Raw genomic sequence first — 26,310 nt, 5'->3', positions numbered from 1 at the left:
CGTGCAGCAAAAAGTGTCTGAAACATGTTGGTAATAACTCTACTGCCACATTACTGCACTGCCGTTATTCATGTTTTTGGGGCATGGTGGAGGATATACTGCCAACAAAAAGCTGGAAGTAAATAATCAATTGTACTGCCAAAAATCATCATAATTACTGCTTGCAGTAAAGCTATTAAAATTCTGCATGTAGTCCTTTGGACTCCAGAAATGGGGACTAACACCACTTTTCCACCACTGGCAATCTCGTGGTAAGTCCACAAGATAAAGTGATGGTAACAGTGATTAATTCTTGCCAATTTACAGACAAACTCACAATGAAGCTGGTGGTCTTATGTATCACATAGAGCATAGAGAATACATGAGCTGCACACCCAGACTATCTGTCTGTGGTGACATTTCCTTGTAATACTAGATGCATTCACAAATGCAAATATATTGGGTACTGTTTGGAAAATAGTTAATCAATATGACAAAGTAATAGTGGAAAGTGGATCAGTGTTTCCTGTGCGATGCACCTCCTCAGAGGTATTCTACCTTTTCTAACTTTCCCCCAGAAGCTCACTGTCTCCAGACCCTTTGTTCTTTCCAGGCTGGACTAGTGCAACAGCCTCTTTCTCAATCTGCCTACCTCTACTCTCCGCCCCTACAACTAATCCAGAACAGGACTGCAAGACCTATCCTTGGTGTCAAGCCCAGGGGCTGTATCTCTCCAGCCCTGAAATCTCTCCACTGGCTCCCGGTTGCTACAAGGAGCAAGTTCAAGACCCTCTGCATTGTCCTCAAGGCTTTCTGGGGCCAGGGTCGGCACTACATCCAACTCTCTTTTGAAATACCTTCCTCCTAGAGCCCTTCTCTCAGCTACCTCGAACGCTCCGAGGGTCAGACGCTTCTCCAGGCAGAGTAGGGGGTAGATCTCTCTCCTCTGCAGGTGCCTCCCTCTGGAATAGCCTCCCTGCCCCTCTCAGACTTGAGCCAGACCACCTGAAGCTGCGGAAGCAGCTCAAGGCCCTCCTTTTCTTCTCTGCCTTCTCTCTCTTTCTTCCCTGCTAACTTACCTGTCTGCTGTGCCGACTGGTTGCTTGGCACCCTCAGTGTCTCACTGGGTACCAGGCTCTTCCATGACCAGTCTTCCTTGCACTGCCTCCTGGCCTACCGCGCACTTAGGAGCTGTAACTGTAACCCCTATAGCCCCCCTGCCTCTTTGAACTTAACCAGAGCTGTGCTGTCCTGGCTGCACTTACTCAGAGCCATGCAGTCCTGATCGCACTTCCTCCTACCCTCTCCCTTTCACTTCCCCCTCTCCCTTCCCCCTGCACTTCTCGTTATAGCACGTGCACGATCCGAATGACACAAGGCATAGTAGGATAGTTTGTCTTGTCTTCCCTCTGTCTCCCCCCCCCTTGTCTTGAGGCACATAGAAACACTTGTGTACAGGCGCGTTATGAATGCCATATCATATATCATGTGACACAAGCATAAAGTATTGTTAACCATGATTGAAATGCATTGGCTTATTGTGTTATTTATGTAAAACGTCATAAAGACTTTTTTTTGCAAAAATAAATACATTGTAGGGTATTATATGAAGGATTCTTGAATTTATTATATTAAAGTTTCAATAAAAACTTCTGAACAAAAAAAAGTCTGAGAAGGCCATGCATGCGAATAACGAGCCAGATCTCTATACCAAGCGCACCTAAGCTCAAAATGCTTACTGGGCCTCCACGCTTCATTTCTTTTTGACATAATTAATAATTCACAAGACATTGCTTATGAGCTAGAGTTGTTCTTCCCTAACGTCTGATATCTTATTTCTTTTTGTAGCATTTGCTGCGGCAAGGTCGCACAGCGGTTCAGGTGGCTCATGAACTTGAGGTCATTACAACAGAATATGAACAGGACATGATGGTCATGAGTGGCAGTGTGGCCCGACATGGCACAGTCAAACCAGTTGGAGTACACTCTGTTGTGAAAGGCAGGCTCCATCTGCGCTTGGGCAATGTTGGTAAGAACCCTGGAATTCAGATTGAACAATGTTGCTGGCTATTCATTACTATTGGCCTCTTCCTCAATGTGAGAAGGAAGACAATAACTGGAATAGTATGGATATTTTTGTATTTGTATTTATTGATTTATTAAGCGCCTTACGCCAAAGCGCTGCACCAGGACTGCTACAGCACTACAAAATTGATACTTCCAATTTAAACCTATTAACACACACACACCCACTCACTCTGAAGGACTGCCATCTGGCAAGGGTAAAGAAGCCCTGGCTTTATTAATTATTAATAATGAAATAATGCAAGTAATTCTTTCTCAGAAAGGGTGGCTTGCTAACCAGACCCCCCTTTCAGCAAACTTGATGCCAACGGCGTACTGTCCACCTGTGACCTGCTGAATCGGTATGCTAATCTGCAGCACCTGCTCTCCCTTGCCACAGAGCATGCCCAGGGTTCACAGGTCCCCTTTTAAAAGAAGCAGTGATAGCCAAGTTACTTCAGCACAAGGACTGCATAATATAAGTATATCTGTCCCCAAACCACCGTACTATGAGTGTTCTTATCCTGGTGGCAGTAGTAAACTTTAAATATAAGCCATACCTTAGTTTAAGGTATGGTGGCTACTATCACTAATCATTGTTAAAGCCACATCAAGTTAGTATCATACTGATGTCAGCTCTGTGACCCCATCCCAGCCCAGCTATGAACAGGCTATGTGTATTTTCCCTAGACTAGCAGACCTGCTGCACCCCATTGGCTGCTGCCTCTCTTTTGATCCTTTGTGAGGTCAGGTAACGCTTATCGCCATCAAGGAGCTATCCTGGGAAACGAATCAAAGGGCACACCCTGCACAAAAGGACTATCCTCACACCAGGGTGCTGCATACGAAAGGGCCCTTTGAAGCTATGGTTCTGAGAAGGTGGCAAGGGTAGTGTAGATTTTGGGAATTTACTTGGGTATGATGCAAGCAGGCAACACCCACGTGTCCCAAGAACAGAGATTGGATCCCTTAAAGCAGGCTTGCTTTTGTCCAATCACCTGTGGACTGTTGTATGTAAATGAGGGGGCTCCCACATTTTCTTTGATTCACTTTTGGACTACAAGGCTTAAGGAATAATTTATGTGGCCCTGTTTTGGGAGAGTTGTCTTTTCCAAAGCTCTCAGCCATTGAGGTGAAGGAGTAGTCTAAGGCAAGTCTAAGTCTGCACCCTACCCACTCCCAGGGCACATGGGGGATACTCTTGCTGAGGACCAGGACAGGCAGAGTGGACTCTGCACTAGCTGTCCTTAGACTGGGAGAGCAGAACCAGAATGAACTCATCTTGTCCTGGATCCCCTGGATTGGGTCTCACAACATCTGGGGATCAGCCAAAGTTCCCTGCACTGCTGCATCAAACTATTCGAAAAGCCTTTGAACCTTCTTCAGCGCACTCAAACCACTGCATTGCACCTTCTGAACCGACTTGTTGCCGCATAGTGCCAAGCAGAGCATGTCAACTCCTCTAAAAACCTGCTTGACGCTGTAGACCAAACTCGAACCGCTGACACTCAGAACCCTGCATTGGAGCACCAAGGACACTGCATCGAACCGACAGACCTCGACTCAAGCCACTGGAGCATTGTGTCACACCGCAAACTGTACCAGCGGTTACCAATGTCTTCAACCAATTTGACTCCCAATCCAACCCTGGTGAGCCATCGGAACTGCATGACCCAACTGCTGCATTCGATCCCCGATTTGAAAAGACTAGATGACCAAGCATAACTGGCAGCTGCACCTGACCCTAGCTCCACAAATTGACATTGTCAAGGTCTTCCTAACCAAGCAAGGGTGGTCGTCCGTCATCAAAAGTCCAAATAAAATGCCATCTGTCGAAAACTTACTCTTACCTGGCCCTACTGCTAGAAAAAATAATTAAACACTGCCGGAGTCTACAACTTCTGGCACCTTCGCTTTAGCTGTATTTCTTGGGCTGTGTCTCAAAGTTTTCCAAACGTACAAAGTTCGGTTAACTCCGGTAAATAGGAAAAAGTCAGTACAGGATATTTATCTGGGTTTTCTTATTCTCTCTTATGAGATTCTGTAGTGTTACCGACTTTGGACTCCAGGAGCTTGTGATGCCTGTCAACCTCTTTCTTACATTCCTATTGTCTCCCTTTCAATTTGAATTCTTCAGACTCTTTATATTTCACTCTATTATTGATGGGGCAATCTTTACCATTTGCAATGGTTGGATACCACAACTTCTGCGGCCTCTCCAGAGGTTTCCCCTTCCAGTTTCTTAGACTCCTGTAACTGGTGCTCAAGCTTAATTCAAAGAGTTTCTCAAAGTCTCTCACAAACAAAGGCCGTTGCTCTTCAATAATTATACTTCACAACCATCTCAGTGTCTCACTAGACATATGTTTATGCTTTCTCAATGTCCCACAATAAATCTTGAAGTTTCTTTCACAACGTTCACATAGTCCCTGTTGCCTCCCCCTTTCCTGTTCCACCTGGTACCTTCACTTTACGTAGGTGGATTCACCGGGCTTGGCGTCGGGCCGTGCCTGTTTCGTCGGTACTCTATCTCGACTTCCTTGCCTCTGCTGTGGCATCGCTCTTGTCTTCTCGTTATCCCTGTGTGCTTGACCCACTGAGGTCCCACGTGCCCAGACCCCTATGGAGTGTCTTCCAGCACGGCCTCACCTCCCTAGCCTCAAAGAGGGTGGCTCCCCCCTGAGCAGAAGGGACAATTACCCTAGATTCATCACAGTCCCTTTTGATCCCTTTTCCTGCTACAGACATATTTTTTTAATTCAGTGTGGTTGCTTCTTGCCTTTTCACACCTGTGTCATTACAGTCAGTCAAACAAGTTTATTCGGATGTATAAAAACAACCATTAAACAACAAATAAACACATTATTGCACAAATCCAAATGACAAATTCTTAAAATTACATTTCCATAAAAATAGAATCGATAAACATTTCCAAAGGCGGCATACAAGTACAATTAGCAGTCGAATGGTTACCTCATCATGGGCTACATTAAAAGATAGTTTAGTGAGGGGTCATACAAAAAGCAGTACAAAAACCTTTATCCCATTACGGGTGCTATTATGCTTTGTTACAGACCTTCACCACCTGGCAGTTTCAGAATGCTATTTCTGAAATACATCGCTCTTTTCAAGAACGTCAAAAGAGCCCATGCGGTGTAAACTGTTTCGGCACTCAAAAGAAACACAAGAGCAGCCCTATGTGTGCGGATCATCGTCTTCTTAAGGGCAGGAATCAGGGTCGCTTTACGTATACCAACATACCCTGTACAGAAGAATAGCAAATGAGAGAGATCCTCTCTACAGTGTCCACAAGCCGGGCAGCCCGCTATGTTGGGAAAACCCTTCCACTTATGAGTGTTACCTTGCAGCCGAAGGCAATCAAACCGTGCCCTCGTGATCAACCACCTGTCCTTTTTTAACGTGCTCCAAAGCAGGTAAGGTTGGATTCCAGTTAGGCAGCTGATGCTTGAGTGAAATTCGCCATTTCTATGGCCATACTCTAGCAAAATTCTTTTTCTTACTATGGTTTCACCCAACATAGCTTTGTAAACAGTCCCCTCACTCTTAAAAAAGAGAGTATCAGGCGGAAAAAGGGCACCTAAGTTGGCTTCACCCAGAGTTGAAAAGACATACGCTAGCCAGGGGATTTTTTTCCAGCCACATTTGCCCAGCACAGTGCGTATAATGGTATGACACAAGGAAGCATGCTCATTAGCCCAGAGCCTGACCCAGAATAAAAGAGGGGCCAGCGCCCACGGATCTTCCCAAAACTCCACACCCAACTCCCTGTGGACGGCTATTCCAGATGCACTGGACGGGAGCCCGAGCAGGTTTTTAAAGAATTTGCTCTCCTTACTCTGGATTTCCGCCACATTCTGGAAGCCCCAGATAGCTGCACCGTACAGAGTGGAAGCCGCAGTTTGGGTACCATAAATCTTAAGAATCACATCCAAAGGCCGGCCCCTACACTTCGACATAAACCGAAAGATTCCACCTATCTGTTGACTCATTTTAACAGATTGTTTGGCCACATGGTCTTTGCCATTTAAGGCCTCCGAAAAACATATTCCAAGGTAATCAAAGGTCTTAACTCTGGGGATAATTTCTCCTGCACATAGCATGGGTTTCATGGGCACAGGACGTTTTCTACCCACGCACGCCATTACTGCAGATTTCTTAGAATTTATTTTTAGGCCCAAATTGTCCATGAACGTTGAATAGGCATTGATCAATACCTGTAGGGCCCTAGGTGTTCTTGCAAGAAGGACAGTGTCGTCAGCATAGGCCAATACTGGGAACCCCCTTCCTCCCAAAACTAGAAAATCAGCCAATACACCAATCGGGTCCTGTGAGAGGCCATTAATGTAGAGGCAGAAGCAAATGGGGGCCAGTACACAACCCTGCCTCACACCACACCCCACCTGAAAGCAAGCCGTGCAGTGCCCCCCAGAGCCACTGCGTACACAGGCCTCGTTATCCGTATGGAGGTCCACCAGAGCCTGTAAAATTTCCCCTGGGCACCTCAAGGACCCAAGCACTGCCCAGAGCTTAGCTCTATCTACTTTATCAAAGGCAGTGCTTAGGTCCATAAAAGCTAGATAAACTGCCTCGCCCCGACAAAACACAGAGTTAGCCACCAGCAAATACAAGTTAAGACTCTGTTCTATAGTGCCCACTCCAGGGCGGAACCCAAATTGAATGTCGGAAAGAACGGACTGTTCCCCAAGCCAGGATTCAATTCGGGCCAGCAGTATTCTCCCAAACATTTTGAAAAGAAAAGAAATTGGCATTGTGTCATTACCCAGAGTGCTGACTTTTCTATCTTTTCCATATTCTGTGTTCTCCTTACAGGAGTGGGTTTTTATATAGTGTTTTAATAATTTTTAGTTTAATTATAGTGTATGCATTTTTATAGAAGCTCGATTGGATATCCCTTTTTTTGAACTGTTGTACTTTGCTGTTTGGGTTGCTACTGGATCACATTCACATCCCCTTCTGAGAGTATAGAGTTCACTTGGCCTACGTTACCACAAAAGTCGAAGGAAGTTTATTTCTTGGCTGGCCCTGTTTTACCTCTATGATTAGGATCACAGTTGGTTTGTCGACGTGTTGGGCTGAGTAGGCAGTTTAAGTTTAACCAATACTCATCCTTATACTTCTGAAGAGAAGAAGTCATTTAGCTCTCTCACACACACACACACACACACACACACACACGCACGTGAGTGCGCACACACACTCAATCAACATCATAATTCCCCCTCTCTCTCTCTCTCTCTCTCTCTCTCTATATATATATATGTATATATATATCTGTCTGTCACTACCTGTCTGTCACTGATTAAACAATGCTTACTAGTGGCCTTATGAGTGGCCCCTGTGTTCAACCCTTTTTTTGCTGTTACTCCAAGGGCAGATTACCTTTGACAGTTCATGCCCTTTGTTAAAAAATGTTTTGTTGGATCCCTGAAATTTAGTACATTTTCACTGCAGAACTGAAAAAAGATCTGAAAATGATAGTCACCACTCTGTTAAATGTGATGATCGATAGGGTTCAATTTGTAGGTTTTGGAGCTCCAATAAAAATAGAAGTGATTGCCCAAAAATCATTTAAAATAACATCACAAGGATTGGCAAATGGACGTAATTACCTTTAGAATTGTGCCATAGAATCCCTGAAAGGACAACTTCTGACATATAGAAGGCAAATCACCTGGATAGTCGCTCCACCCCCGTCATTACAAAACTGGATCCATGTAGAATGTCTAGATATGATGTGTGAGGACCTTCTGGATATTGCCTTGACACGACAGTAAGACATCTGTTGTACGCAGTAACAATGTGTTTAACTAAATGATTCACTGTCATCCTCGCTAATGTTTAGTTTTATTTGGTATTTTTGTACAGGTCATGTTTGTGAGCAGAAATTAAGAAGGTCTGATTCTTTGCCACCATCGCGATCCCGTATAATTTCCTCCCATGACGGGACAAGTGCATTCCATGGAGGTAGCCTGTATTCCTATAATGCTAATAGCGGTGAGTAGGATCATGTGTAGGTTTTCATTATCATTGCTTTTTTTGTTGTAAAATTCCTGCTCAATTGAACTTCTTTACATAATGCATAGTCAGCACTTGAAATAAGCCATAGTGCCTCATTACAACAGTGCCGGTCCGTGAAACAACGGTGCCGGTAACCCTACCGGCACTGTTGTTTCCGGACCGGCATATTACAACTCTGCGGGCGGGTGCCATCCCGCCCGCCAGGTCAGACCTGCTGGGCAGGACTGCACCGGCTTGCAGAGTTTTCACGGAAGCACCGGCACCGTTAACAATGGTGTTATTGCTTCCATGGTCCCCATCTCATAGAGTCTGGTAAGACTCTATGGGATGGGGAATTACAAAGATACCGGCACCTGCCTTCCCGGCCGCCAGGGTTTTATTCCCCAGTGTTACCGGGAAGTCGGATGCCGGTAATTCATTAAGGGTCTGGCGGCTACCTGCTGTTAGCACCGGCATGGTTACCGCTGGACCCGTAATGAGGCCCATAATGTATCTAAGAGCACTTAACCCTGGCAAATGCTCTTTTGAGAATATATATTTATAACATTGATTTTCAAATTTTGCATTGTTAACTACTCTCTTCTTCTAAGTATGGACATTAGGGTACTTGGGTTTGTCCCTTATCACTGCCAGGCATCTGCTTCCACAAAGCATCCACCATCAGAGTGAAGCTCTGGAAGCCACATGCATCAGGACTATGTCCCGCCACCTGACGGACAATATCCAAGATGCACCTTAGGCCTTTGCTTAAACAAATTATGTGTGCTGTTTGAGCGGTGTGAGACAGGCATGGCATCAAGAGAGACACAGACTCAAAATTAACAGTTTGAAAACCTTTATTATCAAACTTTGTGGGATTGGTGTAATGCCTAGCTGGCCCTAACTCTAAAGGGAGTATTCCCTCAACTGATGCTTCTAAGGGCCGTCAATGTCCGTAAGTGCAAAACCAAAGTTTGTCTGTGTCCAAACCTATGCTTGCTCTCACTCTTAAACAAAATGGGCCTCATTACGACCCTGCCGGTCCGGAAAGAACGGTGGTGGTAAAACCGCCACCACTGTTCTTTCCGGACCGGCTGATTAAGAGTCCTGCAGGCGGGAGGTGTCACTCCTGCCAGGTCTGACCTGGTGGGTTTAACACCACACGCCTGCTGGCGTACATGGAAACACCGGCTCTCTCATAGACGGAACCAGTGTTTCCATTGTCCTCATCCCCACGGAGTCCTATGGGGCTCCATGGGAATGGGGACTTACACAATTCCGCCTCCGGAATTCACGGGTCACCGGGGTCATAATGCCCCAGTGATTCCGGCAATCACGGAGGCAGAATGGTAATACGGGTCCGGCGGTAACCTGCCGGTTTTTCCGGCTTGGTTACCGCCGGACTCGTAATGAGGCCCAATGTGTTAGGGGATTTTCTTAAAGGAAAAATGGTGACTCAAGAAAAGAAAGAAAATGTAATCCACAGCTGTTTTCAGGTAGTCTTTCCAATGGGTGTAGTGCTGCCAGTTCAAAATAGTTCAACTCAGAAGGGTTGCCCTTGGAACCTTCCGCACAGGGCTCTTGCCGTAAGTTAATAGAGTTCACAATGTCTCTGGGTCTCTTGGGGTTCCCTTCCCCAAGCTTTAAGCCTTCTGATTTCAAGCAAAAAGACACAGCTCCCGTTAGGCCTCTCAGGGTTCCCTTCCCCAAGTCTAGGCCTCTCTTCACCAAGTCCAACAATGACTTTAGCGGTCCTCTTAGGGTTCGCTTCCCCAAGTTTATGCCTCTCCTTACCAAGTTTTCTTTTTCTTTAAACTTTCTTTATAAGTCGTCTCACAACCATGACCATACATTGCATAGTAAAAAAGTACAACATCAAGCCTATACTTTAAGCGACATTCAGGCAGTGTATCGTTCCGGCACTACACTTGACTGGTTATTTCGAAACACTCATATCATTAACAGAGGCGTGGTGGCATCAGGGATATCAGTACATATTTTGCTAGAGCAGTGCAGTTTACATACCGGATTTGATAACAGGCTTTCATCCACCCCACATCACTTCCTTCCTACCCGTCCGCTTCAGGGCTTCGGGACAACAAATAGGCCATGAAGGGATTCCAAATACTCTTGGGCCTATTCTGCAGCCCGCATAGACTACTATATTCTTTGTCCCTGTCACTAAGTCAAGTCAAATCTTTTAGCCACGTCTTTATCCCTGGTGGGGCTGGACTTGTCCATTACAACAATATTCATTGTCTAGCAACAATCATGCATGTCGTCAGCAGTCTCTGATACTGCTTTGTTAGCCCCGAAAGCCAGCCAAACATACAACACAGTAATTCACAAGGGATAGTCTTACCCAACATTGCAGAGATACCTTCCACCACCTCCTCCCAGATAGATCTCAATCTACTACATGCCCATATCATGTGAAGAAAGTCTGCCATGTCCGCTTTACATCTCGGGCAGCAGGCTGCTCTGGTGCTATCGAACGGGTGCATGCGGGCCGGGGACAAGTGCACTCTTTGTAATGTCTTGTCTTAAGTTGAATCAACTGTAACCGAGTACTGAACGCCCCACTGTTTGTGGCATTGCAGAGTGCCGCTCACTGCTTATCCGTGAAGGGAGACCCAGCGTCCTCTTCCCATTTCTGTTTACACTTTAGAACTTCCTGTGGGGGGTCCTGCTGAACTATCTTATATATTGCGGAGACCACGCCCCCTTCTTCCAGATGAGGCCCCAATAAACTTCAGCAGTGTGGTAGCTAGCGGGATCTCCAGGAACGTGGGGTACCACTCCCTAAAAGCTGCTCTCATTCTGAAATACTGCAACCTGTTTTGAAAACCCTCTCCCATCTTTTCAGCGAATAGCTCCTGGGTAACAAAGGATCAGTTCGGATACAGGTCCTCCATATGGTATATCCCCACCCCAGCCATTCCTAGATAATAGCTTTGTCACATGTTGGTGCCAAACTCTCTATATTCCACAATGGTATACCCATTGTGGAAGGGGATGTCTACTCTCAGTCTTTTCATGGCTCTTTTCCATGCATGCAGAGTGCACGCCATGGGATCAGACTTAGATTTGTCTGACGCCCTTTTGCAAATCAGAACCCCCCTGCAGTGAGAACGGACGCACTGAGCATGTTTCTATGTGCACATGGAGGAAGGCCGGGGCACCCGGCATCCACCGGGAAGCAAAATGTAACTGAGATGCTAGGCAATAAAAATCCACATCCGGCGCGCCGACGACCCTTTCTATCCCAGGGAAGAGTTAGCGTGTCCCAGCTAATTACTTCCGCAAAGTATCCGACCCCTGGCCACACTGGAATTTTTGGAAGATGTATAACAATTTGGGGACCACCACCATCTTGGCTACTGCGATCCTGCCCAGCAGCAAAAGAGGGAGCCTGCCCCACCTCTCCACCCTTGCCTTCAGGGTATGTAAGTACTTCACCTGATTGTCTGCCAATAGTGTTTGAGCATTTCAACTGAACCGCACCCCCAAATATGTGACAGCCGTTTGTTCCCATCTATACCCTTCAGTGTTTAGGGGGCTGACCGTGGCCTCATTCAAAGGGAATACAGTTGATTTAGCCCTGTTTATCCTGAGACCTGAGGCCTCTCGAAACCCTCGACCTCCTGTGATAATGATTGCAGATTGGTCGCAGGGTCTTTAAAGTATAGAATCGCGTCATCTGCGTATAACAACACCAGTTCTCTAGTACCACCCAGTGCCAGGCCCCTAGCCCATGAAACTTCCGTAGCCGAGCTGCCATTACCTATATCGCCGCAGCAATTAGCAAGGGTGAGAGCGGGCAGCCTTGCCTGGTCCCTCTTCCCAGCATAAAGGCCTTAGACCTTGTGCCACCGATCCTGATTCGGTAGTTCGATCGGGCATACAGCATCCGCACAGTCGAAAGGAAGTACTCTGGGGTCCCCAGCTGACGCAATACCTCGAGTAAGTAACTCCACGGAGTCAAACACCTTCTTCATATCTAGTAAGGCCTGCTGCGGCCTGCACTTCGGGGTCTATCTGGGCTAAAATCGCAAACAATCTCTGCAAATTTGATGAGGTCGATCTCCCCGGTACGAAACCCGACTGGTCTGCTTGTATAATGTGCAAAATATACGGGAGCAGGCCGTCTGCCAGAACTTTTGCAAACATTTTTGTATCAGTAGCAAGATTGGGCGGTACAAAGAACATTCCAAGGGGTCCCTGTCGGGTTTCAAGATCAGCGTGATTACTGCTTCACGCATCATTGGGTGGAGCAGTCCCACCTGCATACCTTGCTCCCATACTGATAACATATGCAGTGCTACATCGGGGCCCCACTCCTTGTAAAACTCGGCCGTAATTCCGTCCGTACCCAGTGCCTTGGAGGAGGGCAGGGCACGCATTGCTAGGAGGACCTCATCAAGCGTGATGTGTGCCGCCAGTGCTTCCACCGCCTCTTCACTCAGCACTGAGACGGCTGCCTCTCTTATATATCCATCCAGTTCCGCCTTGGGTATCGCCCCTTTTGATGCATACAAATGTTCGTAATATTGGCAGAAGGTGTCCGTTACATCCTCCAGTCTCACCACCGCCAACGCCTCCAGCGTCCTCACCGCTGCAATATCCTTGCTACCCCTTTCATAGCTGACCATCGCTGCCTGGGGTATGCCCGGCCGACCCTCCTCGCCATACCTACGGGCCATTGCCGGTGGTGCCAGGTATTTGACCTCACACTCAGCTAGGTTGTTAAAGCGGTCCAATGCTTCCCTCAATTTAGCCATAGGTCCAGTCCCACCTCCCTTGACCACTTCCACTTTTTGTACCTTGATTTCCAGTTCTACTTCATTTATCTGTCTACGGATCAGCTTTAACACACCCAGTTCCAATGAAAGGCAGTCCGCCGAAGCACCACTTTAAACGCCTCCCATACCGTACTCATCTCAGATACTGAGTCCACGTTTTCATGAAAGTACGACTTGATCAAAGCGTGCACTTTGCTTTTAAACACTATGTCGCCGGTTTAAATCTCCAAAAGGAGCAAGACCTTGCCTCTCACTCCGGGCTCAAGGACCGAGAACTGGCGAGTGATCAGAGAGAGTTCCAGGCAGGAGAACACAGTCTACTGTTCAATGTACCGTGGTTGCCAAAATGTAGTCCAGACGCGTGGATGTCCCATGTACCGTCGAGTAAAATAAATATTCCCTCCCTTCCGGACAAAGCAATCTCCTCACATCATCCACCTCTAGCTCCTGCATGCCGCTCAGTACCACTTCCGTTGCTTTAGAGCGTGGACGCTCCCACCTACCGATCTATCTCTCCGTGGGTCTAGTGCAATATTGAGGTTCCCGGCCCAAAATAGGAAATTATGGAGAAATGTATGAGATCTACTGACTAAGGATTCTATCTCTCTGTGGGTCTAGTGCAATATTGAGGTCCCCACCCAAAATAGGAAATTATGGAGAAATGTATGAGATCTACTGACTAAGGATTCTATCTCTCTGTGGGTCTAGTGCAATATTGAGGTCCCCACCCAAAATAGGAAATTATGGAGAAATGTATGAGATCTACTGACTAAGGATTTGTAAAAACCTGGCTCGTCCACATTGGGGGCCATATATATTACCAAATTCAACCATTGTGTTGCCCCAACACACAGACACCTTCACATATCTTCCATTCGGATCGATTACAGTCTTGATCGTGCAGAAGCCCAGGGACTTGTGTACAAGTGTCATCACTCCTGCTGATTATGACAAATAGGAGGTGTAATGCTTGCAGTCTCTAGCAAAACGAAAAGGTGATGGCTGGAAGGTTTTGAATAAATCATAACCACGGGCAAAGCTCTGGGCAACCCTCCAGACCATCGTTTTTCAGTCTGCCAAGCCATTACAGAAGGGGAAAAACCATATGCAAATCAGGCATGGTCCTACCCCAAAAGGGGCAGTCCAGCCCGAACTGCTAGGTCACATCCCTTCTGCACGAGACCACAAGCATCCCCAGACATGTTTCAGCCTTGTTGGGCGTCATCAGTGAGGAGTAGCTTGGGTCTCTAGGCCCGGCAGACTCGGGACCCACGTCTGGGCATACCCGTCCCACTCGGGGTGACTTTAGCAAAACGAAAAGGTGATGGCTGGAAGGTTCTGTGCAGAGGGGGCTTGGCCTAGCAGTTCGGGCTGGGCTGCTACCTTCGGTGGCGGCAGCTGCTGACTGATTTGCACATGGCTGGTCCCCTTTTGCAATGGCGCAGATGGGCTAAAAAACGGTGGTGTGGAAGGTTGCCCAGAGCAATTGCCAGTGGTTTAGATTCATTCGAAACCTTCCACCCATCACTTTTGTGGTCAGTTTGTTTCTCCTTGTGAGAGAGGGTATGCCCAGACGTGGGTCCCTTGCTCACTGCGCCACAGGGAACCGGGCTGCACCCCACTGAGGAGGTCCAACAAGGCCGAAACATGTCTGGGGTTGCTTGGTTTTCTGTGCAGAGGGGACTTGGCCTAGCAGTTCGGGCTGGGCTGCTACCTTCGGTGGCGGCAGCTGCTGACTGATTTGCACATGGCTGGTCCCCTTTTGCAATGGCGCAGACGGGCTAAAAAACGGTGGTGTGGAAGGTTGCCCAGAGCAATTGCCAGTGGTTTAGATTCATTCGAAACCTTCCACCCATCACTTTTGTGGTCAGTTTGTTTCTCCTTGTGAGAGAGGGTATGCCCAGACGTGGGTCCCTTGCTCACTGCGCCACAGGGAACCGGGCTGCACCCCACTGAGGAGGTCCAACAAGGCCGAAACATGTCTGGGGTTGCTTGGTTTTCTGTGCAGAGGGGACTTGGCCTAGCAGTTCGGGCTGGGCTGCTACCTTCGGTGGCGGCAGCTGCTGACTGATTTGCACATGGCTGGTCCCCTTTTGCAATGGCGCAGACGGGCTAAAAAACGGTGGTGTGGAAGGTTGCCCAGAGCAATTGCCAGTGGTTTAGATTCATTCGAAACCTTCCACCCATCACTCTTGTGGTCAGTTTGTTTCTCCTTGTGAGAGAGGGTATGCCCAGACGTGGGTCCCTTGCTCACTGCGCCACAGGGAACCGGGCTGCACCCCACTGAGGAGGTCCAACAAGGCCGAAACATGTCTGGGGTTGCTTGGTTTTCTGTGCAGAGGGGACTTGGCCTAGCAGTTCGGGCTGGGCTGCTACCTTCGGTGGCGGCAGCTGCTGACTGATTTGCACATGGCTGGTCCCCTTTTGCAATGGCGCAGACGGGCTAAAAAACGGTGGTGTGGAAGGTTGCCCAGAGCAATTGCCAGTGGTTTAGATTCATTCGAAACCTTCCACCCATCACTTTTGTGGTCAGTTTGTTTCTCCTTGTGAGAGAGGGTATGCCCAGACGTGGGTCCCTTGCTCACTGCGCCACAGGGAACCGGGCTGCACCCCACTGAGGAGGTCCAACAAGGCCGAAACATGTCTGGGGTTGCTTGGTTTTCTGTGCAGAGGGGACTTGGCCTAGCAGTTCGGGCTGGGCTGCTACCTTCGGTGGCGGCAGCTGCTGACTGATTTGCACATGGCTGGTCCCCTTTTGCAATGGCGCAGACGGGCTAAAAAACGGTGGTGTGGAAGGTTGCCCAGAGCAATTGCCAGTGGTTTAGATTCATTCGAAACCTTCCACCCATCACTTTTGTGGTCAGTTTGTTTCTCCTTGTGAGAGAGGGTATGCCCAGACGTGGGTCCCTTGCTCACTGCGCCACAGGGAACCGGGCTGCACCCCACTGAGGAGGTCCAACAAGGCCGAAACATGTCTGGGGTTGCTTGGTTTTCTGTGCAGAGGGGACTTGGCCTAGCAGTTCGGGCTGGGCTGCTACCTTCGGTGGCGGCAGCTGCTGACTGATTTGCACATGGCTGGTCCCCTTTTGCAATGGCGCAGACGGGCTAAAAAACGGTGGTGTGGAAGGTTGCCCAGAGCAATTGCCAGTGGTTTAGATTCATTCGAAACCTTCCACCCATCACTTTTGTGGTCAGTTTGTTTCTCCTTGTGAGAGAGGGTATGCCCAGACGTGGGTCCCTTGCTCACTGCGCCACAGGGAACCGGGCTGCACCCCACTGAGGAGGTCCAACAAGGCCGAAACATGTCTGGGGTTGCTTGGTTTTCTGTGCAGAGGGGACTTGGCCTAGCAGTTCGGGCTGGGCTGCTACCTTCGGTGGCGGCAGCTGCTGACTGATTTGCACATGGCTGGTCCCCTTTTGCAATGGCGCAGACGGGCTAAAAAACGGTGGTGTGGAAGGTTGCCCAGAGCAATTGCCAGTGGTTTAGATTCATTCGAAACCTTCCACCCATCACTTTTGTGGTCAGTTTGTTTCTCCTTGTGAGAGAGGGTATGCCCAGACGTGGGTCCCTTGCTCACTGCGCCACAGGGAACCGGGCTGCACCCCACTGAGGAGGTCCAACAAGGCCGAAACATGTCTGGGGTTGCTTGGTTTTCTGTGCAGAGGGGACTTGGCCTAGCAGTTCGGGCTGGGCTGCTACCTTCGGTGGCGGCAGCTGCTGACTGATTTGCACATGGCTGGTCCCCTTTTGCAATGGCGCAGACGGGCTAAAAAACGGTGGTGTGGAAGGTTGCCCAGAGCAATTGCCAGTGGTTTAGATTCATTCGAAACCTTCCACCCATCACTTTTGTGGTCAGTTTGTTTCTCCTTGTGAGAGAGGGTATGCCCAGACGTGGGTCCCTTGCTCACTGCGCCACAGGGAACCGGGCTGCACCCCACTGAGGAGGTCCAACAAGGCCGAAACATGTCTGGGGTTGCTTGGTTTTCTGTGCAGAGGGGACTTGGCCTAGCAGTTCGGGCTGGGCTGCTACCTTCGGTGGCGGCAGCTGCTGACTGATTTGCACATGGCTGGTCCCCTTTTGCAATGGCGCAGACGGGCTAAAAAACGGTGGTGTGGAAGGTTGCCCAGAGCAATTGCCAGTGGTTTAGATTCATTCGAAACCTTCCACCCATCACTTTTGTGGTCAGTTTGTTTCTCCTTGTGAGAGAGGGTATGCCCAGACGTGGGTCCCTTGCTCACTGCGCCACAGGGAACCGGGCTGCACCCCACTGAGGAGGTCCAACAAGGCCGAAACATGTCTGGGGTTGCTTGGTTTTCTGTGCAGAGGGGACTTGGCCTAGCAGTTCGGGCTGGGCTGCTACCTTCGGTGGCGGCAGCTGCTGACTGATTTGCACATGGCTGGTCCCCTTTTGCAATGGCGCAGACGGGCTAAAAAACGGTGGTGTGGAAGGTTGCCCAGAGCAATTGCCAGTGGTTTAGATTCATTCGAAACCTTCCACCCATCACTTTTGTGGTCAGTTTGTTTCTCCTTGTGAGAGAGGGTATGCCCAGACGTGGGTCCCTTGCTCACTGCGCCACAGGGAACCGGGCTGCACCCCACTGAGGAGGTCCAACAAGGCCGAAACATGTCTGGGGTTGCTTGGTTTTCTGTGCAGAGGGGACTTGGCCTAGCAGTTCGGGCTGGGCTGCTACCTTCGGTGGCGGCAGCTGCTGACTGATTTGCACATGGCTGGTCCCCTTTTGCAATGGCGCAGACGGGCTAAAAAACGGTGGTGTGGAAGGTTGCCCAGAGCAATTGCCAGTGGTTTAGATTCATTCGAAACCTTCCACCCATCACTTTTGTGGTCAGTATGCTTGCAGTCTCCCCTGGACCTGGCAACCCCCTCATTTCCCCTGCCCACTAGATGTGTTTCTTGTAACAGGACGACCTTAGCTCTGTGCCTTTTACAATACTGGACCACTTTGCGGACCTTGCACGGGTTGTTCAGGCCCGCATATTTCATTTTATTACGTTACACGCAATCGTTGGCCCATAAACTGAATGAACTGCCCTGCCATGTGCGCATGCTCACATGAGTTGTACACCAGCTGCTGACTGGTCCCTTGAGACGTGCGTCTTTTTAAACTAACAGCACCCAACATTCCCAACAACTCCTCCCTCCAACATTCCCCAAACCCCTCCCACCCCCACTCACAGTGCCCTCCCCCAACTTGCAGTGACTCATAACCCCCACCTAGCTACCCTCAACAACTGCATCACCGTGGGTCACAGCCTGGGGGCGCTGGACTCTGCTGGCCAAGTGACCTCACACCGTCCTCGACCTCAAGGGGAGATCCCCTAAACATAACTTTGGGAAGCATCAGTACTGATTCATTACATTTTCATGCGACCATGTTAAATTCCCATTGGGGTATACCTGTATACTAAACACATTTAACACATTTAGCTTGGGGCTGACCCGGCTCAGCCCATGATTGATTTAGGAACACATTGACCACCCTCGCTCAACCATCTGCCCCTGCCTTTGAGGCCTGGGCAGTTATTTCGGTAGCAACTCAAGAAACTCATGCACTGCGCCAGGTCTGTAAAAAAGTGTGCCCGATCTCCGTGCTGGACACGTAGCTTGGACAGATAGAACATGGCATACTGCATCCCACGCTGCCGTAGTGCACTCTTTACTGCAAGAAAGGAGAGGCAGGCTTTCTGAACGGATGGGGTGAAGTTCGGGTAAAAGGATACTCAGGCGTTCTCATAGTTGAGGTCCCCAAGTTCCCTGGCTCTACGAGTATAATGTCACAATCTCTGTAATTCAACAGACGCGCTATGATCGGGCGAGGGCTCTGGCCCGGTCTGGGAGAAGTCTGTGACACCCAATGTGCTCTCTCGACTAGGAATTGTGTGGACAGTGGGGGTCCTTGCAGTACCTCCTTAATGAAGTTTTCCATAAAAACCTCCATGTTCTGCTGCGGATTTGATTCCGGGAACCCCACCACCCGCATATTATTTCTCTGTGACCTTGCCTCCCGGTCCTCATTTTTATCCCTTAGCGTCTTCACTTCCCGCTGCAAATCTCGGCTCGCCCATGTCACTTCATTGCTGGTGTCTTCCAACGATCCCACCCGATGCCCAACTTCGGGAATCCTCCCACTCTCCTTCTAGATGGGCTCCTGCATCCTATCCACCTTGTATGCCATCCCATCAAATTTTGATGATTGAAAAGCACGTTCTCATCTCTGCCAGCACTAGTCCGAGCTCCCACGACGGGGCGCTCCCATTCGACCCTGGAGCAGGCTCGTCCTGGCTCGCAAGGGTGACTTCTCAGAGCTGTCCCGTGGTGTCAGCATCTTCTTGCTCAGTTTGCTCAGCCCCTCCTGGGAGAAAGTCAGGCGGGACCACCTCTTGTTTCCTTTGACCATATACCTCTCTGTGCTCCGCACTGTGTTGCTACTCCAATATAGGTGCAGTATCCTGGGCCCAAGACTCTCTCCCCCTGCTGGCTTCACGTTGAGTAGGGGCCGCTGCCCCCCTGTGCCCACCTGGGCTAAGGCCCCAACAGTCTGTATCCCACAAATGCAGGTGATATCTCGAAGAGGGGGTCCCGGCACGTTTGTTTGGAGTTCAAAAACCTTATGCTGCAGATGTTCACCCAGGCCCCCCCCCTCCTGGCTGCTATCAGGACTGATACTTTGTAATGGGCCCACTATGCCTGAGGCTGCCCAGTTCCCTTAAAGTTCTCCGTTCTTGCCTGCTCTGGCCAGGGGTGGTCACCTGCCACCCCACATTGGTTCTAGACCGATCGTCAAGTTGGTCAGGCGTGTTTTCGGCCCATTATCCAGCCACCCCTCCTCCGACTGCCAAGGGGTCTGTTTCCTCAGCTGGTCCCCATGCGCAATTTAAGGGGAGCAAACACCTACTCACCAACTGAGGTTGCCTCTGCTTCTAATGTCTCTGCAGCCCCTGCTCTGTCTGCGATACTGTTCACGCCAACCGCACATGCAGGGCAGGCGTCAGGCAAGTGGAGCCATGCTGGGCTCATATATGCACTAGTACAATCCTCCTCCGCTCTTCCAGGCTAGGGCGAGCATCAGCTTCTGTGGGATATATCCGGCCACCCTCCCGAGTCTCTCACGCCTTGCAGTGTTGCGTTGCACTCAGCCCCAGCATTATCTCCCTCAATCCTCCATACAAGGCGTTCTCCCTCAGCTCAGGCCACAGAAGCAGCTCGCCCACCGGGGAGGTGGGGCGGTCCGGACCACCTCATTTCCCCCAAGGGGAAAAGGCTCTCCACTCCAGCAGTTGCCACCACATGTGGGCCGCACCTCCTGCCGCGGTCAGCAGCTCACTCACGTCGCTGCCAGGGAGCAACTTTCATCCTCAGCCCTCACACCGGCGTCGGCCCCGCCACCAGACCTCTGCTTCCAGATGGAGTGAGTTCTGCCCATCACAGCCACGGGGACCGAGCACCTCCTCAGCGCGTCGTCCCTCCTCCAGCGCTTGGCATCTCTCCTCAGCTGCCCTTGCCACGCTGCGCATCCGACGATGCAGGCTCTTCCAGGGCTTCACAGAAGTCCAGACTTGGACAGCAGGTTGTCAACCCCTCCAACAGTATTTCCCGGGTTCAGGATGCACTGTTTCCCCCGATGGGTGCAGCGGTGATCTCCCGTCCCGACCGGTCCGGTACGGAGATAAGAGAAGTGCGGACATCTTGGCTGCGGGCTCTCTCGCGCCGCCCTCTCTTTACCAAGTTCAACTATGTCTCTAGCGGGCCTCTTAGGGTTTCCTTGCCCAAGTCTAGGCTGCTCTTTACCAAGTTCAACAAAAAAATTAAAAAGTTCCTCTTGCCAGAATGCACTGTTCAATGTACAGTTCTTTCGTGGGGGGAATGGTAGTATCAGAGACTTTCGAGAATGCTGGGGTCTTTGCCCCTCCAAGGTCCCAGGCGTGACCTCTCTGACCTCTAACCCCTCTCCTTATTATTCTCTTGCACATTTTCCTCTTCTGTGCCGCTTTCACTCTGTCCTTTTCCACTTTACTGTGCTTCCCGCACACCTTCTTTGTCTGTTGGGCACACTTGCACCTTCTTTCCACCTTTCTATCCCCATATCACACTTTTCTTTACTAATCACTGTGCTATCTTCACCTTCAGTTTTTCAGTGTGCTCTCTTGCACCTTCATTTGTCCTTTAACGTGTCTCTTGCACTCTCCGTATTTCTTTTTCGGTCGCTTGCCCTTCTTTCTCACTTTCGGGTTGCTTGCACCCTCTCTTAACTGTCAGTTTTCTTCTTCACTGTCTCTTTGCTGTCTTTCTTGGTTTTGGGTCACTTGTACCCCTCTCCTTAATTTTGTGTCTCTCTTGCACCCACTCTTGGCTGTTTCTGCTCCACCAGCACACTTTGCTGTCTTTCATTTGGCAGACAGACATGGTACCAAGGGAGACACAGACTCAAAAGTGCTCGATTTTAAAACCTTTATTTACTAAGGTTCCTGGGGTGGTGTAATGCCTGACTGGCCCTAACTCTAAAAGGATGGTTCCCTTAACTGATGTTTCTAATGGCTGTCGTCTAAGAGTCCAAAACAAAGGTCTGTCTGTGTCTAAACCTTTGCTTGCCCTCACGCTGTACAAAAATGTGATAGGAAGTTCTTTGGAAAGGACAAATAGTGCTTCAACAAAAACAGCGAAACCAGAGTTGGTTTCAGGTGGTCTTCTCACCAGGTACACTTTGGTCAATGTCACAAAGAGGGATTCACTCACCAGGGCTGTTCGTACGACCTTCTGCACAGGGCCCTTACAATGAATTCAAACACCTCGAGTTCCTTGGGGTTCCCTTCCCCAAGCTTATACTTGTTTGCTTTCAACGCAAAACATAAAGGCTAATGTTTTTTAAAATGATTTATTTTATTGTGCATTTGCTTAATGTTTAAAACCTTTCACACAAGTCACCAGTACACATTTTTTCATATACACATAAAACTCATAATATACCCAATGTAAATCTACTCAAATTCATTTTTCCAATTAAAAAATTTACAATGCAAAAATTGCTTCTAAAAATTCAAAAATTGCAATTAATAAACTTGTTTTATTCAAATTTAAAATTCGGATCCACAGGTGGTCTTCAGGAATAACCACAATGTTGGAAATGCATCTACCCAACTTCTCATGTCGGAGATGCTCGAGCTGAGGGCATTCCACACAGAAGCAGCAAACTGTGGCACTAGGTTCCAGGCCCTCTCGCGAACCCTGGACCTGCCTTGTTAAGTAGAGATTAAATCTTAATCGAAGGGCCTGTTCTCAATAATCCCTAGAGGGATGCTTTTTCAGGTAGAAAGACAAAGTATTAAACCTTTTTATATTATGTTCGAAAAATGATCATTAAAACAACGCTAGTACATCAGAGATGTCCTCTTCTTTAGCCATTCATATGTATGGAACTTAAATTTTACTTTGTTTGGGTTACTTACGAGTTCCACAGCTGAGGATCAATCCGCCCCAATATTTTCTCTCAATTTTCTTCCATACACCTGAAGGTTTGCAGTTTGCATTATTGAATTCTTGTCCCAGTTTTATATACATTGATGCATGCGGGGGCGCCAGTATTAAAGAGTATGTTTGCACGACGTTCTATTCTACTAATGCACCAAGGGACAAAATCCCAATTCGTGCCTTATAGCTGCCATAGGAAGTGAGTTGGGGTCGGTGAAGGACCCTTCTCCACAGAAGGGCCTCTAGAGATGAGCAATCTATAGTAACTCGCAGATTTTCCGACACCAAAGACAAGTTTTCGTAGTATTTTTTGCTGGTAAACTTTCAGTATGGGCAAAGTTGAGGAACGACCATACTTATTGTCAAATAGTCGCAGCTGGAAGGCCGAAGCCAGGAAGGAAGATCTATATTTCCTAAAGGTTTCCACTTTACACTTGTTTGACATGACAGTGGTTCCCAGATAGCTAAACTCCTTCACCACTTCCAGTGAGTGCCTCTGGATCGACCATTTGAAGGTTCTCCATTTGGCTTTTGGTTCATTTAAGACCAACACCTTTGATTTAGTGATGTTCAATTTGAGGTGTAGATTTACCAAATAGAAATTTAACTTGTCTAGGGCCTGTTGCAATCCTATTGGCATCTTATCGAATATGATGACATAGTCAGAATATTTTAAGTATTGAATCTTAGTATGACCTAGCCTAGCGGGGTTAGTACGTACAGCATCCCATCATAGACCCATGCCCATTATGTAAAAGTTAAACAAGAAAGGCGCCAAAATGCACCACTGACGTAGTCCTCTATTCATATCGATCCAGGCGGTGCAGGACCCTTTAACATCCAGTCTCACCCTAATCTTTGTGTCACTATGTAGAAATACAAGGATGTCTATTAGTGCGATTGGGCAACCGTGCTTAGATAGTTTTGCCCACAGTAGTTCCCAAACTACGCAATCAAAGGCCTTGCTTATATCTAGGAAGGCCAAGTATAAAGCCTGCTTTTGATCCTGCAACTCGGCATCTAAAAGGCCAACTAGGAAACTGTTTAGGCCCGTCCCCACTTCCTTAAACCCAGATTGAAACTTAACAATAGCTGCAGAACCAGCTTCGGAAAAAATCTTACAACTTGCAACCAATAAAGATATCGGCCTGTAGTTTATGGGCGAGAATCTGTCCCCCTCCCCACCCTCATTTAAAGATCATCAACACTGTTGCGAGTTTCCAAGATTGGGGAATATGTATTTCAGAAAGTATGTTGGCGAACAACACAGAGATAATTTTTCCCCACAATATTGGGTGAGACTTCAGGGTCATAGCAGATAAACCGTCAGGGCCAGCAGTATTCGAACTCTTGCTAGGTCGACTAAGCATCAGCAAATCGTCCATATCCCAACTAAAATTACCTGACCAGGACGCTGTGTAATCAACACCACTCACTTCAGTCTCTGCTTCATATAATTTATCAAAGTGGTCAACCCAGGACGACTTCGATAAGGGTTGAACCTGTAAAAACGGGTTGATCCGTTTGACCTGATAAGTTGGCATAAATTGTCTGATTTAGACCATAAAATGCATCTCAGCATTTTTTCTGCATCGTTGATCGACCTCAGATTTTGTTTTCAAAGCTCGACTATCAGCGAGAAATGACTGGTTAGTTTCTTTTAGTTTCCTGATGTTCCGTCTCAACTCTTTCTTACGTATCGTTACTGCCTTATCAAAAGCGTGAATGTGACCGCGAGAGTTAGGGGCCTTTCACCAGCAACCTCGAAGAGCATAAGGCTTCAAATGTTAATTGGACAAAGGGGACAACACTATTAGGGTTACATAGTCAGGGGAGATTCTCCTGGAGCCTCGACTCCATTATCCCTTTAGATTATCGAGCAAAACTATGTTGCTAACGCACACTATGGTCCCTGGGATTAAGAGATAGTATCAGCTCCTCTGAGCCAGCAGAATACAACCACAGGGCTGGAAACTCATATACTAGCATTGAGTGATCGCTTGACTGAGAGCGTCGTACCTCCAGGGAGCCACTCCTGGCCTGTAACTCCGAGGACACAAAAACATAGTCTAAAGTAGAGCGCCTGGGAGAGTTATGCCACATAGATTTAGGGGGAATATTAGGCTGCAAAACTCCGTTCAAAGGGACAAAGTCCCATGTCAGGAGCAAAACTCCATTCAAAAGGACAAAGTCACATGTCAGGAGTACTTGGCAAATCAGGCTCCAGCTATGGAGCTTTTTAGTTGGAACATCCACTTGTTCATGTTTTTGGTACCATGGCCGGTTCAGGCATTTAGAGTCGAAATCTACCACCACTATAACATATGCACCTTCCTCTGGGGTTTAGCCTAACATAGAGTAGGAGAAATCCAATAAGAGCTCCACCAGAATTACACGTTCGGGATTGAAATACACATTGAATACAAGGCACTTTTAGTATTTATCAGATGGCAACCTTTCCAGGACAGTAACGTAATCCACATGTCCTTTCGTGTTGAGTTAATTAGTGTACCCTTGATTCCTTGGTTGTTTTTGATGGACGGCCTCTTTCTCCCTGTTCAGCCTTGACTGCAACAACCTCGTAGCCATCCATAATAGGTCAGACACACATAAGTGTTTCCTGGAGGCACACAACAGGGAACGCACTCAAGTCTTTATTTCTAGATATGTTCTCAAAACCCCTGGAATTCCAAGACACCAAAGCTGTTACCAGCAGTCATGCCTAAGGATTTATGCTCGCTGAGTCCCCATGCAATGAATTCACAATCCTAACTGTGTCGTAGTAAGCTACTCCCTCACTGTCCCACTTATTAAACTGTCATTTCTGAGGCCCCTGGGTTTGTTTATTACAGGGATTGATTGTCAAGCATTGGGTATGGTCTCTTGGTAACCAATTGTCGCTCCTACAGGCCCAGGTAATGGTACCACTACATTTTCAAAAATCTCGTAACCTATCGACAATAAGGCTTCACCCTCAGCAAGAATTACATTCTTAACTATATTTAATCAAAGGTACACTTTTACAATATTCTAGCTATCTTCTTAGACAAAAACCACCTTTTTGATGTCTTTAGAGCTAATTAACCTTAAGTTTGGCACTTCTGAGTATACAGACAAAATATGCTGACGATTTAAAGGGTTATCATACTCTTCAAACAAGCACCCCAAAAAAATCATAATATGGCTCCTCTTCTGGTTTCACTTCATGGTTTCTATTACATTCCCCACATCCTGAGCTCTTTTGCTTCTGTACCATGATTGACCCATGTTTTGGGGGCTGACGTCAGGGAGTAGGTGCTTCTGAACCTTTGCGATAAAACCTTTGTAAGTGGCATTGAGCTCATTCCCTTTCTTTTTTCCTCCAGGGTCCTTCTTTATTCGTGCCCTGGGATATCAGGCCAACTTGATTTGACTCTTCCCTCCGTTCACTGAATGCATATTCGCCAAAGTGCATTTCCAAATACCAACTTTACGCAACTTTCCTGGAGCCGTTATTAGAACGTTTCTCCTGGTTTTAACAATTTTTTGGTTTTGCCTGGTTATTAGATTCCTTATTTTTACCCTTACAACGTGATTTTCAAGATAGACCGGACCTCCCTCAGCTCAAAGTTAAGGGTCTCATAACCTCTGTCCATAGAGTCCAACAAACCGAATAATAACAGAAAGGACAACTCATCGACCGCTGTCTGATCCTGGACATGGTCACATCCCCCAGGTTTATCAGCTGTGGCCGACAAGTGCACCTTCCACATCCCCACCCATGGGTTACGGTCTCACCATTGTCCACAGGCCCTCTTCTTCGAAGTAATAATTCTGTAGTAACATTTAGTTCAGGCGAAGCCGCCATAAACCCATTGATCGGGGCACCAAGCACTGCTGGACGATGTAACTTGACCTCTGTGACTTCTGACTCCTCATCAATAGGGGCTGGGAAAACCCA

The 26,310-nt window shown here is 48.1% G+C and overlaps 1 protein-coding gene across 1 annotated transcript in view; it reads left to right on the top strand.

Moving 5' to 3' along the window:
- Positions 1 to 26,310, top strand: part of NPHP4 (nephrocystin 4) — a 1,060,260-nt gene that overhangs the window by 634,447 nt on the left and 399,503 nt on the right. The window contains exons 17-18 of the mRNA XM_069610268.1: positions 1,828 to 2,008; positions 7,951 to 8,079. Of these exons, the coding sequence (XP_069466369.1) occupies positions 1,828 to 2,008; positions 7,951 to 8,079 (310 nt within the window). The remainder of the gene's footprint in view (positions 1 to 1,827; positions 2,009 to 7,950; positions 8,080 to 26,310) is intronic.

This window comes from Ambystoma mexicanum, chromosome 8 (assembly GCF_040938575.1).
Source record: "Ambystoma mexicanum isolate Mex_15411 chromosome 8, UKY_AmexF1_1, whole genome shotgun sequence".
In the NCBI taxonomy this organism is placed as follows: domain Eukaryota; kingdom Metazoa; phylum Chordata; class Amphibia; order Caudata; family Ambystomatidae; genus Ambystoma; species Ambystoma mexicanum.
Note: the sequence above shows the minus strand (reverse complement) of the source record. Positions and strands in the feature narration are given on the sequence as shown.